Raw genomic sequence first — 17,798 nt, forward strand, 5'->3', positions numbered from 1 at the left:
GTTTGGGTTTAACCGACAAGGAATTTCCCCTTTACGGGCTAAGATTCCAGATATATTGGACTGCCTTTGGTCCTTAAAATCTTGGGGGCTATCTGTTGGCTCCCTCAGAGTACACCTGATGGCTGTCAGTGTGTTTCATCCCCCTGTAGACACCTACTCTGTTTTTTCACACCCACTCACTGCCCAGTTCCTGAAGGGCATGATTTAAGTCTTCTCTGTGTTGGCAAAATTGGTACCACTCCAGGACTTGAACCTTGTTTTATCAGTTATATATGGAGATATCCTATCTCCTAGAACTGGAAGGGACCTTGAAAGGTCATCAAGTCCAGCCCCCTGCCTTCTCTAGCAGGACCAAGTACTGATTTTGCCCCAGATCCCTAAGTGGCCCCCTCAAGGATTGAACTCACAGCGCTGGGTTTAACAAGCCAATGCTCAAACCACCGAGCTATCCCCTCCCTTAGTTTCCATTTGAGCCCCAGGCATCCCGCTCTCTACTACATCTTTCTGTGAAGCTAATATTTTTGGTCACTGTTATGTCGGTCAGAAGAATTGGGGAGCTAAGGATGCTTGTGGCTGACCCTTCCCCATACAGTTTCCCACAGGGATAGGATATCTATGAGGTTACAGCCTAAGTTCAGCCCTAAGATGGTGTCAGACTAGCACATCAACCAAAGTATCCCTCTTCCAATATTTTACCCTAAACCTCATTCTAGCAGTGGAGAGGTGGCACTCATTGGACATGCATAGGGCTCTTGCAAGCTACTTGGAAAAAATGAAATCCTTTTGAAAGGCCCCTAGATTCTTTGCCTCATTCATGGAACATATGCAAGGGGAGAGGCCATTTCCTCCCAAAGACTGTCTTGATAATCCCCAGTCCTGCCTTGAGTGCAGGGGACTGGACTAGATGACCTCTCAAGGTCCATTACAGTTCTATGATTCTGTGAAATGGATCTCAAGGTGCATCCAACTCTGCTATGAGATTAAACATTTCCTTTGAGGGCAGCATGAAAACTCATTTGATTAGAATTCAGGCGGCATTGATTGTTTCCCTTTGAGAAATCCCTATGTCCCTGTTGCTGACTTCTGTAGAGCAGCAATTTGGAGTTCCAGTCACACCTTCATTGTGCACTGGTGCAAGTAGCTGCTACTGATGCTCCTCTGGGCAGGGCGGCTCTGCAATCTGTTGTGTCGTAGGACTCCAGCCCCCACCTCCTTATAAAGATGCTGCTAGGGGGGAGGGATAGCTCAGTGGTTTGAGCATTGGCCTGCTAAACCCAAGGTTGTAAATTCAATCCTTGAGGGGGCCTCTTAGGGGTCTGACACATACGGACAGTCACTCAAAGAAGGCTGGGTTACTCACCTTGTAGTAGTTTGAGGTTTTTGAGATGTGTTGTTCCTATGTGTAATGCACTACCTGCCTTCCTTCCCCACTGCCTGGTTTTCCTCTACTGGGAGTTAGTGGTAGAGAAAGAACTAAGATGGTGGCAATCTGGCAGCCCCCTTTATTTCTTTGGTGTGGAGCCCAAGAAAAGTGGGGGTGTTTGCGTGGGCCACACAGACATGGCTAGGGAAAAATCTCTAGACCTAGGTGCACGGAGCAGATATGTAACCTGAAGTGCACTAACCATAGGGAAAATAAATCTTGAATAGTTCAAATTATGACCAGAACCCATCCTTTCTCAATGGTGAACATAGGTTGTGGCCCAAGTATCTCAAGTAACTAGGGCAGATATGATCCATCATTGAAAAGAACCAAGAAACAGCAACTATTGCCAGACTCTGCCCCCTTATTGTTCTGTAATGTCTGTTATGGGCTGGCTCTGGTCCCTCTCCCAGATGACTACACAAAGCCCCTGCCACATAGATATGGTTTCTGAATTTCCTTTTAAACCCTGTGGGATGGAGTTCTCTGGTGCACCTCCAGCCAAGGAGTTTCCAGGAGTGACCCCCACACAGGACAAGAGGTGCAGGATGGGGTAAACATGCTTTTGAGGAGACTCCTTTAGGGTTTAAGGAAAAGAGATTGAAAGGGGCTCACTGTGCTTTACCTGTGCCCAAAGCTCTTCAGAGTGTGACAGTAAAATGTGAATCTCCAAATGTGTTGCCTAGCAACTGTCACTAAGGCAACAAGACTGTATTCACCTTGTAGTCCAGTAAATGATCAGTTAAGTGACCTGGTTTCTGGAAAGTCGCCTGTCTGTATTGGGATTTGAAGGAGGCTGCAAATTCTGTCTCTCATGATACAGTGGCCTCTCTACCCACTGTCTTGCATTGTGCTTGTCTTGCTGGCTTTGGGACCCAGTCCCACACAAGGTATTCTCTGTGTAGAGACCTTTCTCTGGCAGCCCTTGTCTCCCCCACCCTTCCTGCCCTTTTAGTTTACAGCCTTTTACCCTCTTGAGCACTCTTTGCCAATCGCCTTCACTTCTTGACCACATCCCCTCCGTTTCCTTTTCTGTATTCTTTAAGACCTTTGAGGCAGGGCCTCTCTTCATTTTCTGTTTGTGCTTTGATGTCAGACACACTGACATCACTTAAATCATAAAAATAGCAACCTTGTTCCCTAACCCTCTCCTCATAACTCTGATCGTCTGACTCTTCCTCTTGTTCATCCTCTGCCGTATCTCATTCTCCAGTATCATTTCTCTGTTCTGGTTCCCAGGGTTATGCCTGGTATATGAGAGGGGGATTGTTAGAGGCAAGGGATGCAATTAATGATGTTTCAGAAATAGTTGAGATACTAAATACCTTTTCAACCAGAAAAAGTCTGGAAAAATTAGGAAGAAAGATCTTGTTAAAATAACTGCCAATTGAGAGGAGGTCAAGAAATACTTGGCTAATTAAAACACAAATAAGCCCCATAAACCAGACAGTCCAGCAGACATGCACCCAGGGAATTAGCTAACTAAATTACTGCATGTGATGTTCCCCTCTCATATTATCTGGACCAGTGATCTGCTCGGTCACTCCAATCCTTGACTCCGGGAGCCAGTCTTACCCTGCTCTGCTGTGAGAACCCCACTCCTGGGCTGTTCACGCACAGCCTCTGGCATGTAAGCTGCTCTCAGATACTTGCAATCGAATGACACTAGCCAGTATCTCTGGTCCCAGACACAACCCTAGGAACCTCCGTCTTGCAGTGTCCAGTATAAGCTTGCAGTGGGCATATGAGTTTGTCAATTTAACAAAGAAATTGATATGCACCTGGCTTGTTATCCCAAGGGGGGTCTCTGACATGCTTCAATCCAAACGCACTGCTTCAGGTAGAATAAACAAATAAATCTAACTACAAAGATAGGTTTTAAGTGATTATAAGTCAAAGCACAACAAGTCAGGTTTAGTCAAATGAAATAAAAGCAAAACACATTCTAAGCTGGTCTTAACACTTTCAGTGTCCTTACAAACTTAGATGCGTCTCATCACAGGCTGGCTGATTGCCCTTCAGCCAGACTCTCCCCTTTGATCAGCGCTTTAGTCGCTTGGTGGTGGTGTCTGTAGATGGAGCTGGAAGAGAGAGAGAGCATGGCAACCATTTCTCCCTTTTATCATGTTCTTTCTTTCCTCTTGGCTTTGCCCCCCCCCCCTTCAGAGTCAGGTGAGCATTACCTCATCATAGTCCCAAACTGACCAGAGGAAGCGGGGTGACTCACTTGAGTCCAAGCCCCAGGATCACAGGAAACAACAGATAGATCTAGGACAGCCGGCAGAGAGGTAAATCACTCCTGGGGCAGGGGGTCGGGACTGGGGAAGACCTGGCTGATGCCTCCTACCCTGTGCTGGGCTTAGCTGCTAGTCTTGGCTGGGATGGGGAGGACAGGACTTCCTCTTCCCCTGCAAAGCGTCCGGAGCTATCAGACCCACCCCAAGATTTCTCCCCTGGTTGTAGGAAGCTCTGCAAACTGCCCCCCCGTGCTTCCTACACCCATCACTTCTCAGCTGCAAGGGGGAGGGATGACTGTACTGGGAACTGCTCCACCATCCGCCCAATCCCCATGTATCCAGACCCCCTCATACCCAGACCCTCCCGCCGACCCTCACCCCACCCCTGCAGTCAGAACCCCCCTGATGAGCCCCACTCCCCCTGCATCTGGACCACCCAACGAACCACTTGCACTTGGATCCCCACCCCACTGAGCTACACTCCCCCAGCATCTAGACCCCGCCCCCACTAAGCTCCCCACATCCAGACCCCCTGCCGAGCTCTATCTCCCCCACACCCAGACTCCCCTGCTGAGCCCCAAGCACCTTCACCTGGACCCCCCTGCAGTGTCCCATTACCATTGCACCTAGAACCCCTCAACAAGCCCATGTGCATCCAGATCCCCCCGCACCTGGATCCCCCACTGAGTTGCCCGCACCCAGATTGCCCCACACAGAACCCTCTCAATTCACATTTGGATCCAGGGCCGTCCTTACCCATACGCAAAGTACGCAGCTGCGTAGGGCACCAGGAAATTTGGGGTGCCCTGCACAGCTGTGTGCTGCTCCAGCCCCTGCTCTGGCTCTTCCCCAGGGCTCTGCCCCTGCTCCGCCTCCATCCCACCCACTTCCCCAAAACCCCCGCCCCTGCTCTGCCCCCACCCTGCCTCTTCCCGCCCCTGCCCAGCCCCGCCCCCACTCCACCCCTTCCCCCAAACCCCCGCCCCTGCTCTGCCCCCACCCTGCCTCTTTCCACCCCTACCCAGCCCCAGCCTCAGCCCCAGCCCCACCCCCACTCCCCTGAGCTCTGCAGCAGGGCGGGGGCTGCACTCACCGGTGGCGAGAGTGCAGCGCCAGCGACCTAGCCCCAGCCGCGCTGCTGGTGAATGCTGGGGGGTGGTTCCCCCCCCGTGCCCCAAGCCACCCCCACCCCCACGGAGGCCTGGGGCCCGCACCCCCGCACCTCCCTACAGAAGCCCGCCTCTCTTCCCCCCCCCCCCCACGTGGGGGGCTGCATAGGGCCCCAGTATAGCTAGGGACGGCCCTGTCTGGATCTTCCCCTCACTAAGCCCCTCCACACTTGGATCCTGCCTTGCTGAGCCTGCCTGCCCACACCTGGCACAGAGGGGCAGGGCTCTAGGATGTTTCTGGGGCAGGCCCAGTCCTTGCGCTGAGTTAGGGTTGGGTGCAGCCTCACCGCTGAGTCTGTGTGCCGGGGGGAACTGCTCAGTGATCTCCCACCTCTGTTCAGCCAGTGGCTTGTGCTCCCCAATGCCATGTTGGAGCCTCCACATTTATTTGACAAATAAAATTTGCAGAATTTTAAAATACTGTGCGCAGTATTTTTAATTTTTTGGTGCAGAATGCCCTCAGGAGTAACTTATCAACACCGAGTTTCATCTGCCATTTTGTTGCCAACTTACCCAGTTTTGTGAGATCAGTCTGCAACTCTTTGCAGTCACCTTTGGACTTAACTACCTTGCATAAATTTGTATCACCTGCACATTTTGCTGCGTCACTATTTCACCCCTTTTTCCAGATAAAGACTATGTTCAACAGCACAGGTCCCAGTACAGATCTCTGGGGGACCCCACTATTTACCTCTGTCTATTCTGAAAACTGGCTATTTATTCCTGCCCTTTGTTTCCTATCTTTTAATCAGTTACTGATCCATGAGGACCTTCCTTCTTATCCCATGACCGCTTACTTTGCTTAAGAGCTTTTGGTAAGGGACCTTGTCAAAGGGTTTCTGAAAGTCCAGGTATACTATATGGACTGGATCAGCCTTCTCCACATGTTTATTGACACTCTCAAAGAATTCTAATAGGTTTCTTCATACCTCATTAATCTATTACATTAACATGTAACTTCCAAAAGGGGAACTATACAAAAATGAGGAAGCTAGTTAAATAGAAATTAAGTGGAACAGTCACAAGGATGAAATGCCTAAAAACTGCATGGAGAATGTTTAAAAATACTATAATAAAGTCTCAAAGTAAATGTATACTCTAAACAAAAACAAAACAGTAAGAGGACCAAAAAAATGCCACTATGGCTAAACAGCAGGTAAAAGAGGCATTTGGAAGCAAAAAGGCATCCTATTACAAATTGGAAGTCGAATCCTACTAAGGAAAATAGAAAGGAACATAAACTATGGCAAGTCAACTGTAAAACTATAAGGCAGGCCAAGAAAGAATTTGAAGAGCAACTAGCTAAAACCACAGAAACTGAACAGCAATTTTTTAAAGTCCATCAGAGGCAGGAAGCTGCCAACCAGTCAGTGGAGCCACTGGAAAATTGAGGTGCTAAAGGAGCACCCAAGGAAGACAAAGTTGTTGCTGAGAAGCTAACATAATTCTTTGCATCAGTCTTCACTGCAGAGGACGTGGGGGAGATCCCCATACCCAAGCCATTTTTTGTAGGTGACAGTTTTGAGGACCTGCCCCAGACTGAGGTGTCAGTAGAGGAGGTTTTGGAACAAATTGGTAAATTAAACAGTATTTAAACTCATCACCCCAGAGTTCTGAAGGAACTCAAAGATGAAATTGCAGAACTGCTAACTCTGGCATGTAACCTGTTGCTTAAATCAGCCTCTATAGAAGATGATTGGAAGGTAACTAATATAATGCCGGATTTTTTAAAAAGGCTCCAGAGGCAATCCTGGCAATTACAGGCCAGTAAGTCTAACTTCTGTACCAGGCAGATTGGTTGAAACTTAAGGAACAAAATTATCAGACACATAAATAAACACAACATGCGGGGAAGTGACAGCACTGCTATTACTCCCGGGGGCATTCTGCACCAAAAAATGAAAAATTCTATGCACAGTATTTTAAAATTCTGCTAATTTTATTTGTTAAAATAATACTACATAATCACGCCAGTTACAATAATTTTGGTAATTTAATTCAAAATACATGTCAGCAAGGATGTCTGTAACAATATGGACACACACACAAATTCCCCCAGGAGTAGAGAGTTTAAAGAAACTCCAGTGAAAACCCAGTGCCTCTTTTTCTGCCCTCTAACCCTAAGCCCCAGCGCCCAAGTCCAAGGAGGCCAAACACCTGGACTTGTTCAGATGCAAAGTGTACTCAACGTGGGGGTCTCCAGCTCAGGATTGCCAACCAGCCGGTATAACTTCAACTCCTGGAACTCTATGCTCAAGTTCAAGGAGCTTGTGCCAACTGAGTCCAGGGAGGAGTTTGGAGCCATAGTGGAGGAGGGCAAGGCAGTGGCATGGACCTCTTTTCAGGCCTCACTGTACACTATGTACTCGGTGGCACATAGATTGTTCTCTGGTATCGCCACTTCTACTGTGCTTGGTCCCAAATAACCTCAGACCACTGAGTCTGCTGCATGGTGGAAGAGGAATACTCTCTTCAGTTCTGCTCCTACCCTCCTTCCCAGTCCCTCTTCAGGGACCCCTCACGAGCAACTCCTTATCCAGTAGGTGCAGGCGCTCCTCACCATGGGAGCAGTGGAGGAGGTTCCTGAGGAGATAAGGGGCAAGGGATTCTGCTCCTGATACTTCCTAATCCCAAAGGCCAAAGGGGGTCTCAGACCCAATCTAAATCTGTGCAGACTCAACAAGTTCATGGTAAAGTTGGAAGTTCCTCATGGTCTCCCTGGCCACCATTATCCCCTCCCTGGATCCAGGAGACTCGTATGCCGCCCTTGACATGAAAGACGTATACTTCCATATAGCGATTTTCCCCGCACACCTGCGCTTCCTATGCTTTGTGGTCAACCACAAGTATTACCAATTCCCTGTCCTATCATTTGGCCTCTCAACAGCCTCCCGGGTGTTCACCAAGTGCATGTGGGTCGTGGCTGCTTTCCTCTGTCACCAGCAGGTGCAGGTATACCTACCTCGTCGACTGGCTGCTCAGGGGCTGCACCAGGGCACAGGTGCAGTCCCAAATCCGCTTGGTCGGGTGCACGTTCAAGCGGCTGGGTCTCCTCCTCAACTTGGGGAAGTTGACCTTGGAACCGACCCAGAGAATAGAATTCATTGGGGCAGTGTTAGACTCGGTTCAGGCGCGAGCTCTTCTGCCAGAGACCCTATTCCGAGCCATCACGGACATAATTCAAAGCCCCCAGCAATTCCCAACCACAACAGCAAGGAGTGCCTGAGTCCTCTCTGCCACATGGCTGCTTGCACTTACGTGACCCAGCACACCAGGCTCCGGCTCAGACCGCTGCAGGCACGGCTCCCATCAGCCTGCTGCCTGGGGCGCAACAGCTTGAATTCAGTGGTCACGGTAACAGGGCAGGTCCTCACGTCCCTCCACTGGTGGCTCGACCCCCAAGTGGTGTGCAGAGGAGTCCCCTTCCACAACCCTTAGCCTTCCTTGTCCCTGGTTACAGATGCGTCGGCTCTGGGATGGGGGTAGCATCTGGGGGACCTCCAGACACAAAGCCTGTGATTGCAGGACGAGCTCTCCCTACATATCAACATCAAGGAGCTGAGGGCAGTGCTCCTTGCTTGCCAGGCCTTCTAGGCCTGACTGCAAGGCCAGTGCACAGTGGTTCTAATGAACACCACCACCCCCTTGTTTTACATCCACAATCAGGGTGAAGCCCGTTCCTCTCCCCTATGCCCAGAGGCCCACTGGCTCTGGGAGTTCTGCACAGCCCATTCCAGTCACCTGGAAGCATCCTATCTACCAGGAGTTCAGAACACGCTGGCGGACGGCCTCAGCAGGTCCTTCCGCACACACGGGTGTCCATCCGGCTGGATGTCATACACCTCATTTTCCAAAGGTGGGAGTTTCCCCAGGTCAACCTGTTCGCCACCCAACGCAACAGGAAGTGCCCAATGTTCTGCTCCTTCCAGGGTGGCAGCCCAGGCTCCCTCACGGACGCATTCCTGCTACCCCGGAGAGGTCGCCTGCTCTACGCCTTTCCCCCGTTCCCTCTCATGCACAAGGTCCTGCTCAAGGTCCGCAGGGAGGGGGCAAAGGTAATTCTGATAGCTCCAGCATGGCCTCGACAACATTGGTACACCACGCTACTGGAGCTGTTGGTGGATGCACCGGTCATGTTACCTCTCCTCCCCGACTTACTCACTCAGGACCACGGTCGCCTCCATCTCCTCACTATATGTTCCATTCTATGCATCCGATGAAGTGGGCTGTAGCCCACGAAAGCTTATGCTCAAATAAATTTGTTAGTCTCTAAGGTGCCACAAGTACTCCTGTTCTTTTTGCGGATACAGACTAACACGGCTGCAACTCTGAAACCTGTCACATGTTACATGCAGCAGGGAGAAACCACGGATTGCTCTTGGGTTTACGTAACTCCTGGTGTCTGCAGTTTGTTGTTTGGCAATGATGTGGAATGCTGTCCTCTGGTGGCAAAATGTACCACCAGCAGCACTGTGAGAAATTCATTGGTTACACCTGAGCTGAAGATGTGGATGTTTGGAATTGGGGGCGTGCAGCCCAAGATGAGAAACCACAGTACAGGAAGAGCAGGAGGAATGCACAGAGGGCAAGGAGTTATGCAGGGATAGGAATGGCTGTGCTTGGGCTTTATTATTGATCTGCATGGATTGGGGACAGGGTGTGTCACTCTGGCATTATTGTTCTATGGGCTAGACAGGTCCAGGTAATCTTCACTCAGCACAGGATCTGGGTGGGGGAGTGGCAAAGGTTGTTCTAAATCACCTTTTGGTCTTGATTCCATTTGTCAGGAGCAAGTGCAGTCAAAGCAGGTGCGTTCAGGGGAGGATCTGGCCCCATATTTTGAAATACTTTAAATAAAAGCTTTACAACAAGCCAAACAAAAATATTTTGTTGCGGAGCAGTAAAATTGTAGCTCCTCCTCCCCCCACCCCTGACTTTGCAGCACCCTACCCTCAGGGTCTGTTTCCTCTCCTCCTCCCTGTATTGGGAGGCCATTGGCTTTGGCTCTGTGGCTTCTCTCAGGCTCACCTACTCCCACCATTAATCATTCCAGAGTCCTGGCTTGTCGGTGTCTTTTCTGGTACTTGATTTTCTCACTATATTTTGTTTTCTCCCTCAGACGAACATTGGTTCCATCTTGGCATCAGTAAATCCATACAAACCCATCTCTGGTCTGTACAGTGCGAGTGCCATGGACCTGTACAGACGGCATCACCTGGGTGAGCTGCCGCCCCATATCTTTGCCACTGCTAATGAGTGTTACTGCTGCTTGTGGAAGCGTCACGACAGCCAGTGTGTTCTGATCAGGTTAGAGACTAAACATACAGCTAACCCCCGAGTTGTATTACACTCCCCACTCCCACCATCCTATGTACGATGGCACCTGTGTTCCTACCCCTTGTCTCTCCTATGCCTGCAGTAGTGGAGATGCCCCACATTTGGTTCTACAGACCACTTACATAAGAACGGCCAGACTGGGTCAGACCAAAGGTCCATCCAGCCCAATATCCTGTCTACCGACAGTGACCAATGCCAGGTGCCCCAGAGGGAGTGAACCTAACAGGCAATGATCAAGTGATCTCTCTCCTGCCATCCATCTCCACCCTCTGACAAACAGAGGCTAGGGGCACCATTCCTTACCCACTTTGTCCCACCCAGGGAGAATGGAGAATGTCACTTGCTCTGTTCTGGGTTTGTGAATGTATCATGTCTGTTCCTTAACAGCGGAGAAAGTGGAGCTGGAAAGACCGAGAGCACCAAGTTGTTGCTCAAATTCCTGTCAGCTATGAGCCAGAACTCTCTAGGGGGCCCTGCATCTGAGAAGAGCACTCACGTGGAGGAAGCCATCCTGGAGAGCAGGTACAGTTCATCTTCACGGAAGAGACAACCAGTGAGCAGTCAGGGACAGTGTCTGCAGGGGTAAGAAGGGCCCTGTATGGCTGGGGCAGCTGTGTGACCTTTATCACACAACAGCCCTTTCACCTCACTGAACAACTAACTTCTGGAAGGCATAGAATGATAGAATCATAGAGTTTGAGGCTAAAATGGACCATTAGATCATCTAGTCTGACCTTCTGTGTAGCACTAGCCATCACCCAGCACCCGCACACTAAACCCAACAATGGAAATGAGACCCACAGAGAATAGGAGGGACCAAGGTGCATCAGCACTCCAGGCCCCTGCAATGGCAGGGAATGATTACATGAGCTATACACAGATAATCCTGGCAAGTGACATGCTGCAAAGTAACGCGAATCTCCCCCCACCCCCCAAGATCATTGCTTATCTGACCTGGGGGAAAATTCTTTTCCAACCCCATATATGGCAATCAGTTAAATCCTGTGCATGTGAGCAAAAACCAGTCAGCTAAGCCCCTGAGGGAGAATGCTCGGTGCCACCTCAGAGCCCTGGCCCTCCCCATCCAGTGTCCCATCTCCAGCCGTGGCCGCTCCTGATGGTTCATAGGAAAGAGATTAAAAAACCTGCTAGATTACGATGGGGGTGGGGTGGGAGGAGGAATCCCTTCCTGTCCCTGAAGGTGGCCAGCTGAAACCTGAGCGCCAAACTCTGAAGCATGAACATTCAGGTACCACAGTGATGAGCGCTGTATAAGAACCTGAATAGAAAAGAACGGAACTTCACAGCTGGTATTGGCACATCTAAACAGTGATGGTATTAAGCAGGGACAATGTAAGAAACACACACCCTGGAAGTCCAGGCCCCTTGTAAAGGGCCAGTACAGTGTCTGCTTCCCAAATAGCCCTTTGTAGTTCTGTGGGCCTGTGGCACTTCAGTACTGTTTTCTTCCATGCCTGCCCTTATGCATGAACCCCTCCCTCCCCCCCCGAACTAATCTGTAAAACCAGTACCCTGTCCTCAGACCCACCTCTGTCATGGGGCCTATGGTAAATTGCCAAATGGTAATGGCTGGGCAGGTGGCTAGCAGGGATAACTGACATCACTCAGACCCTAAGTCTGTTTGTCTTTTAAATCTTTTAACTGTGCCTGCAGTGAGTCTGTGTAACGTTCTGTCCCTTTTGCTGCTACCCTCTTCTTGCTTCCTCTGTGACCTCAATTTGTTACAGATACTTGTTGTTTGTCTTTAAATAGATTGTAAGCTGTTTGGGACAGGGAGTGTTTCTTGTTACTTGTGCAGTGCCTGGCATAGTGTGCATCCATCCTAGGCCTTTGGGAGAAATTGCAATATGAATAATAAGACTAATGTATAATCATTAGATTCCCCATGCTGCATGAGATCAAGGTGGGAGCTCTCTATTCTCCTTGGAGGTATAAGCAGAGGAATATCGAGCAGTAGGGAAGCGTGATTACCACTGTATACAGCATTGGTGAGACTGTTACTGGATGGTATGTCCCATTGTGGGGTGCAGACTTTAAAAAGAAAGTTGACAAATTTGAGAGGACTCAGAGAAGAGCTACAGGAATGATTCACGATCTGGAAAATTTGCCTTGTACTGAAAGGCTTAATATGTTTTGTTTATCCAAGAGAAGGTTAAGAGGTGACTTGATCATGGCCTATAAGATTTCTGATGACTGAGGGCGCTTTAACGTGGCATAACAAGATCTAGCGTCTGAAAGTGGAGCTAGACAAAGTCAGATTAGAAATAAGCAACACATCTCTGACAAGGAGGGTAATTAACGATGGGAACAACTTATTCAGGGTGTGGTAGATTCTCCATCACTTGGTCTTTAAACCAAGCCTGGGTATCTCTTTCTAAAAGACGCACTGTAGCTCAACCAGAAGCAGAGCTGTCCCTAGGGTAGGGCGAATCGGGGCGGTCACCCTGGGCCCCGCGCTTTGGGGGGCCCCGTGGCGGCCACCCCAGATCGCTGTACCCTAGGGATGGCTCTGTGTGCATGTCCTGCGGGGGGTGCGGGGCCCGGCCGGGGGGGGGCGGGGTTAGCATGCGCAGGGCCAGACTGGCCCAGGCAGTTAGTGGGGGGCCTGGCGCTGGCAGCGGGGGTCAGGTCCGCACTCACCGGTGGGAAACAGTAGCAGCAACCCCAGCCTGCCCCGCCAGCTCCCGGTGTCGCTTGGGGGAGGGGGCGGAAGCAGGAAAGAGACGGGGCAGGGGTGGGAAGAGGTGGGGTGGAGTGGGGGCGGGATTGTCCTGGTCCCCCTCCCCCCCACCCCAGGGAGTAATGGGCTCAGTGCAGGAATCCTCGGTGAGGTTTTGTGACCTGTATTATGCAGGAGGTCAGACTAAATTATCATAATGGTCCCTTATGGCCTTAAAAATCTGAGTCTCCTGTTAGTGGTTCCTTTACTTCTCCTTGGTAGCCAGTTAGAACGAGCCCCAGACAAGATATGATGGGAACAGTCCTCAGCTGTGCTGAGCTCCATGCTATATGGTGAATCTGCCACAGACCTATGCAGACCCCTCTACTGTGGTGAACTGTCTCCCCAAACCTTTGCTATTGATGGGGACAGAGGAAAAGGTGGTTCTAAGTCACTTTTGTGCTTCCTGTGATCCTGGGGCTTGGCTGGGAGCTGATCCAGTCTCCAGCTCAAATTAAATCAGTTACCGGGATTCTCTAACCTGTGCCAGCTAGAATGCCCTCTAGGGACCCTTTTCCTGATTGAGCTTCAGTGTTCTGTGAGGCATTCTAGCTCTACCCTAGTCTGCAGAAGAGAAGAATGAGGGGGGGATTTGATAGCTGCTTTCAACTACCTGAAAGGGGTTCCAAAGAGGATGGATCTAGACTGTTCTCAGAGGTAGCAGATGACAGAACAAGGAGCAATGGTCTCAAGTTGCAGTGGGGGAGGTTTAAGTTGGATATTAGGAAAAACTTTTTCACTGGGAGGGTGGTGAAGCACTAGAATGGGTTACCTAGGGAGGTGGTGGAATCTTCTTCCTTAGAGGTTTTTAAGGTCAGGCTTGACAAAGCCCTGGCTGGGATGATTTAGTTGGGAATTGGTCCTGCCATGAGCAGGGGGTTGGACTAGGTGACCTCCTGAGGTCCCTTCCAACCCTGATATTCTATGATTCTATTATTCTACCCTCTCTAGCCTCCAAATGGCTGTCATACCCCTCTGCCTGAGGCCTACAGGGCTGGGGAATTCTCAGCAGCACCCAGAAAACTGCTTTAAGGTCACTTTTTATGCTACTCCAGTGGCACCGAATGATCTTAGTGGGGCTGAGGAACTGGGCTAATGTATACAGAAAGCCAGCAATGCTATTGTTACATTTCAGCTCAGACTTGCTCATAATATTAAAGGTTCTCCTGTGTGGTGTAATGTTATCGTAATCTTGTTTACTTGCTTTTTGTGAAAGTTCATACTTTGTATTTTTCCCAGAAATCCAGTCTCTGAAAACTTTTTTAGCCCAACTGGGTTAGTTTCAGTGGTGTTCTTGTTTGCCGTGTCCCCTTATTTTAGCTTCTTCATTAGAAATGTTAACGTATCTCTCACATTTCCGTCTTGCTTGCTTGGTCTCTTCAGGAGACTTGATTTCCAAGACAGAGAAAATGTATGAAAATATTTGTACTTGTTTATTGAAACTTCAGCAAGTTTTGAGATTTTTATGTGAAGATGCTTCTTTGTTAAATTGATATCCTTCCTCCGTGAAAGAAAGCTAGTGCTAGAAGGATTTTGAAAGGTGCATAAAACAGTTGGTTGATGTTTTCTCTAATATTTATTTTATTTTCTCAGGGGTTCTACTCCATCTTCATCCTCCTCGATCTCTCTGCTCCTTTTGACACTGTTGATCATACCCTCCTTCGTGACATTTTGTCCTCCCTTGGCTTTTGTGACTCCGTCCTCTCCTGGTTCTCCTCCTACTTCACTGGCTGCACCTTCAGCATCTCTTTCGGTGGGTCCTCTTCCTTCCCTCTCCCACTGTTCGTGGGGTCCCACAGTGCTCTGTCCTTGGCCCTACTCCTTTCTGCTCCCTTTACCCTTCTCTCTGGGTGACCTCATCTGTGCCCAGGGCTTCAGCTTTCATCTCTAAGTTAATGTGTCACAGATCTACCTCTCCATTCCTGATCTGTCTCCTTCAGTCAGTCCCATATCTCTGTCTGTTTCTCTGACATCTTCTCCAGGATACTTCTCACTGTCCACTTTTTAATATGGCCAAAGCCAAACTCCTGATCTTTCCTCTGAAACCGTCCTCACTCCCGCTGTTTTCTGTCACTGTTGACAATACAACTGTCCTCTCTGCCATTCAGGTCTGTAATCTGGGAGTCATCTTTGACTGCTCTCTTTTTACATCTTACATCCAGCCTATGTCTAAATTCTGCAGCTGCTTCCTTTACAACATTTCCAAAATCCAATATTTTCTTTCTCTCCATATAGCTAAAACTCTGGTTCCAGACCCTTCTCATTTGCTGTCTTTACTACTGCTGCCTGCTCTGCTCAGGCCTGCCTGTCATCCATCTCTGGTGCCGTCAAAATGAAGCATCTAAGATCATCCTTCTAGCCTGTCACTCTGTCACCCTCACCCCTTTGAATTCCTGCCCTGCACAGGGTTCCTGTTCTCCACTGCATCAAATGCAAACACCGTCAGGGCCCTTCACAACTCTGTTCCATATACATCTCTGCGCTTGTCTCTCACTGTGTTGCCTTCCCCATTCTCTTTGCTTCACTAATAATGGCAGCCTTAAATGCCTATTTGTCCATTCTCCCACAAATGCCTCTGCACCTTTTTCCATGCTGCCCCTTATGCATGGAATGCCTCACTGAGCTAAACTGTATAGCCACTCCCCTCTGCTCCTTCAAATCCTTCCTCCAGATCCACTTCTGCCATAGTCCCTGCTAGAAATCAGCTCTTCAGTGAGCGCTTGGGGCTGCTGCAGTTGGAGAGAGCTGATTTGATTTAATTACTATTATTATTTAAATTCAGATTATTTAGAACCACCAGGAATTGTCAAATTGGTAGTTAACCTACACGATGTAACTGTGGTAACCATGTGACCTTATTATCCTCACCCATGTTGTCCCTTCCCCTTCTGTTTGTCATGGTCATTTTGTTTCAGATTAGACCCTGATCCTGCAAATATGTATGTGTGTAATATTGTGCATGTGCGGTGTCGATGAACCAGTGGGACTACTTGTGTGTAAAGTTACTCATGTGTAAGTGTTAGCAGGATCAGGACTTAGATAGTAAGCTATCTGGGGCAGGGACCACACTTCCTGATGTGTTTGTGCAGCTCCCAGCACAGAGGAACCTGGTCCTGCATGGGCTGTCTGGGTGCTGTTGCAGTACAAATAATTTCATTTTTGCCTTTGTTTAAAGACTGTTTTTCAAAGAATAAAGTATAAAGATAGGGCTTGAGATTCTGTAAAGCATTCCCTGCATTTCAGTGTCACTCCCTTCACATAGCTAACCTTGTCCAAAGTCAAGACAACCTGCTATTTTCTGCAAACTGCAGCAGTATTTCATCTCAAATAACATTGCAGGTCATAATTATTTTTTTAACTTTTTTATAATCCTGGATCTGCTTGTCTCTGAAACTGCACAGATGAGACTATGGGCATCATCCACACATTCAAAAAAATATTTCTCAGAGTGATAATGCAATCCTCTTTGTTAAAAATCACAATGAGTTTTAGTGTTAAATATAAACTTTTACAGAGCATTCCTGCAATGCGGCCTTGACTTTTTCTTTATGTTTTGTTTTCCCCACTGAACTTTTAATCTTTGTATTGGTTAAACCACTGGCTCTCAACCTTTCCAGACTTCTGTACCCATTTGAGAAGTCTGATTTGTCTTGTGTACCCCCAAGTTTCACTGCACTTGAAAAGTACTTGCTTACAAAATCAGACATAAAAATACAAGTGTGTCACAGCACACTATTACTGAAAGTTGCTTACTTTTTCATTTTTACCATGGAATATAAATACAGTACTTACATTTAAGTGTATAGTATATAGAGCAGTATAAACAAGTCATTGTCTGTATGACATTTTAGTTTGTACTAAGAAGAACAGGAGTACTTGCGGATACAGACTAACACGGCTGCTACTCTGAAACCTGTTAGTTTGTACTGACTTCACTAGTGCTTTTTATGTAGCATGTTGTAAAACTAGGCAAATATCTAGATGAGTTGATATACCTGCTGAAAGACCTCTGCATTCCCCAAGGGTACATGTACCTCTGGTTGAGAACCACTGGGTTAAACTATTAAATGGAATATTCTAATCCTGGTCCCAATTTGCCTGTTTGAATGAAACTGGCTTTTTCCCCTTGAAGTGTAATTGATATTGTTCTGCTGAGCAAAATCAAAGTCTCTAAGCAGCTCACTGCAGTTATAACCCAACATTGTCTTGCCAGTTTGAACCAGCTGAGGCTGATCAGGAAAGCTGGTTTTTAAAACAAGACAAGCTTTTTTTATTTCATGATCAGACTGAAGGTTTAAGACTTGAATCCAATTGGGAGCATATTCTTCCTGAGTTGGCATAGTGCTCTCAGCATGAGGTTTGAAATACATAGGGAGTATGTTTTCCTCCATGCTTGGAAAGCACTTAGTATAATTGGGACTTGATTCCAATTGTAAATAACAGCATAAATGTTCTAGAACCACTGGTTCATATTCCAGCATGGCCATCTCAGTCATTGATTTGTACAAAGCAAATTAATTTAGCATATATATTTCTCGCTTTGTGATTGTTTGAAAACATGGAATCTTGTCCACCTCACGGTGTTGTAGTTATGCTGTCCCATTTTCAGATGGGGAAATTGTGGCAAAGAAGTGGCTTGCCCAAGGCTGCAGACAGGGGTAGTGTGAGAACAAGGGTTGGGACTAGTCCCACTAGATCCAGAGGTAGGCAAACTTTTTGGACTGAGGGCCACATCTCTATATGGAAATTGTATGGAGGGCTAGCAGGGGATTGGGGCACATGTGGGGGGTTGAGGGCTCCAGATGGGGGTGCAGACTCTGGGGTAGGGCTGGGGATGAGGGGTTTGGGGTGCAGGAGGGTGCTCTGGGCTGGGATGGAGGGGTTTGGAAGGC

At 48.4% G+C, this 17,798-nt stretch overlaps 1 protein-coding gene across 1 annotated transcript in view; it reads left to right on the plus strand.

The window, feature by feature from the left end:
• The window catches only part of LOC117884761 (unconventional myosin-X-like), a 257,754-nt gene that overhangs the window by 62,375 nt on the left and 177,581 nt on the right, over positions 1–17,798 (plus strand). The window contains exons 4-5 of the mRNA XM_034785520.1: positions 9,949–10,136; positions 10,554–10,688. Coding sequence (XP_034641411.1) covers positions 9,949–10,136; positions 10,554–10,688 — 323 coding nt within the window. The remainder of the gene's footprint in view (positions 1–9,948; positions 10,137–10,553; positions 10,689–17,798) is intronic.

The sequence above is a fragment of the Trachemys scripta genome, chromosome 11 (genome assembly GCF_013100865.1).
Source record: "Trachemys scripta elegans isolate TJP31775 chromosome 11, CAS_Tse_1.0, whole genome shotgun sequence".
In the NCBI taxonomy this organism is placed as follows: Eukaryota; Metazoa; Chordata; order Testudines; family Emydidae; genus Trachemys; species Trachemys scripta.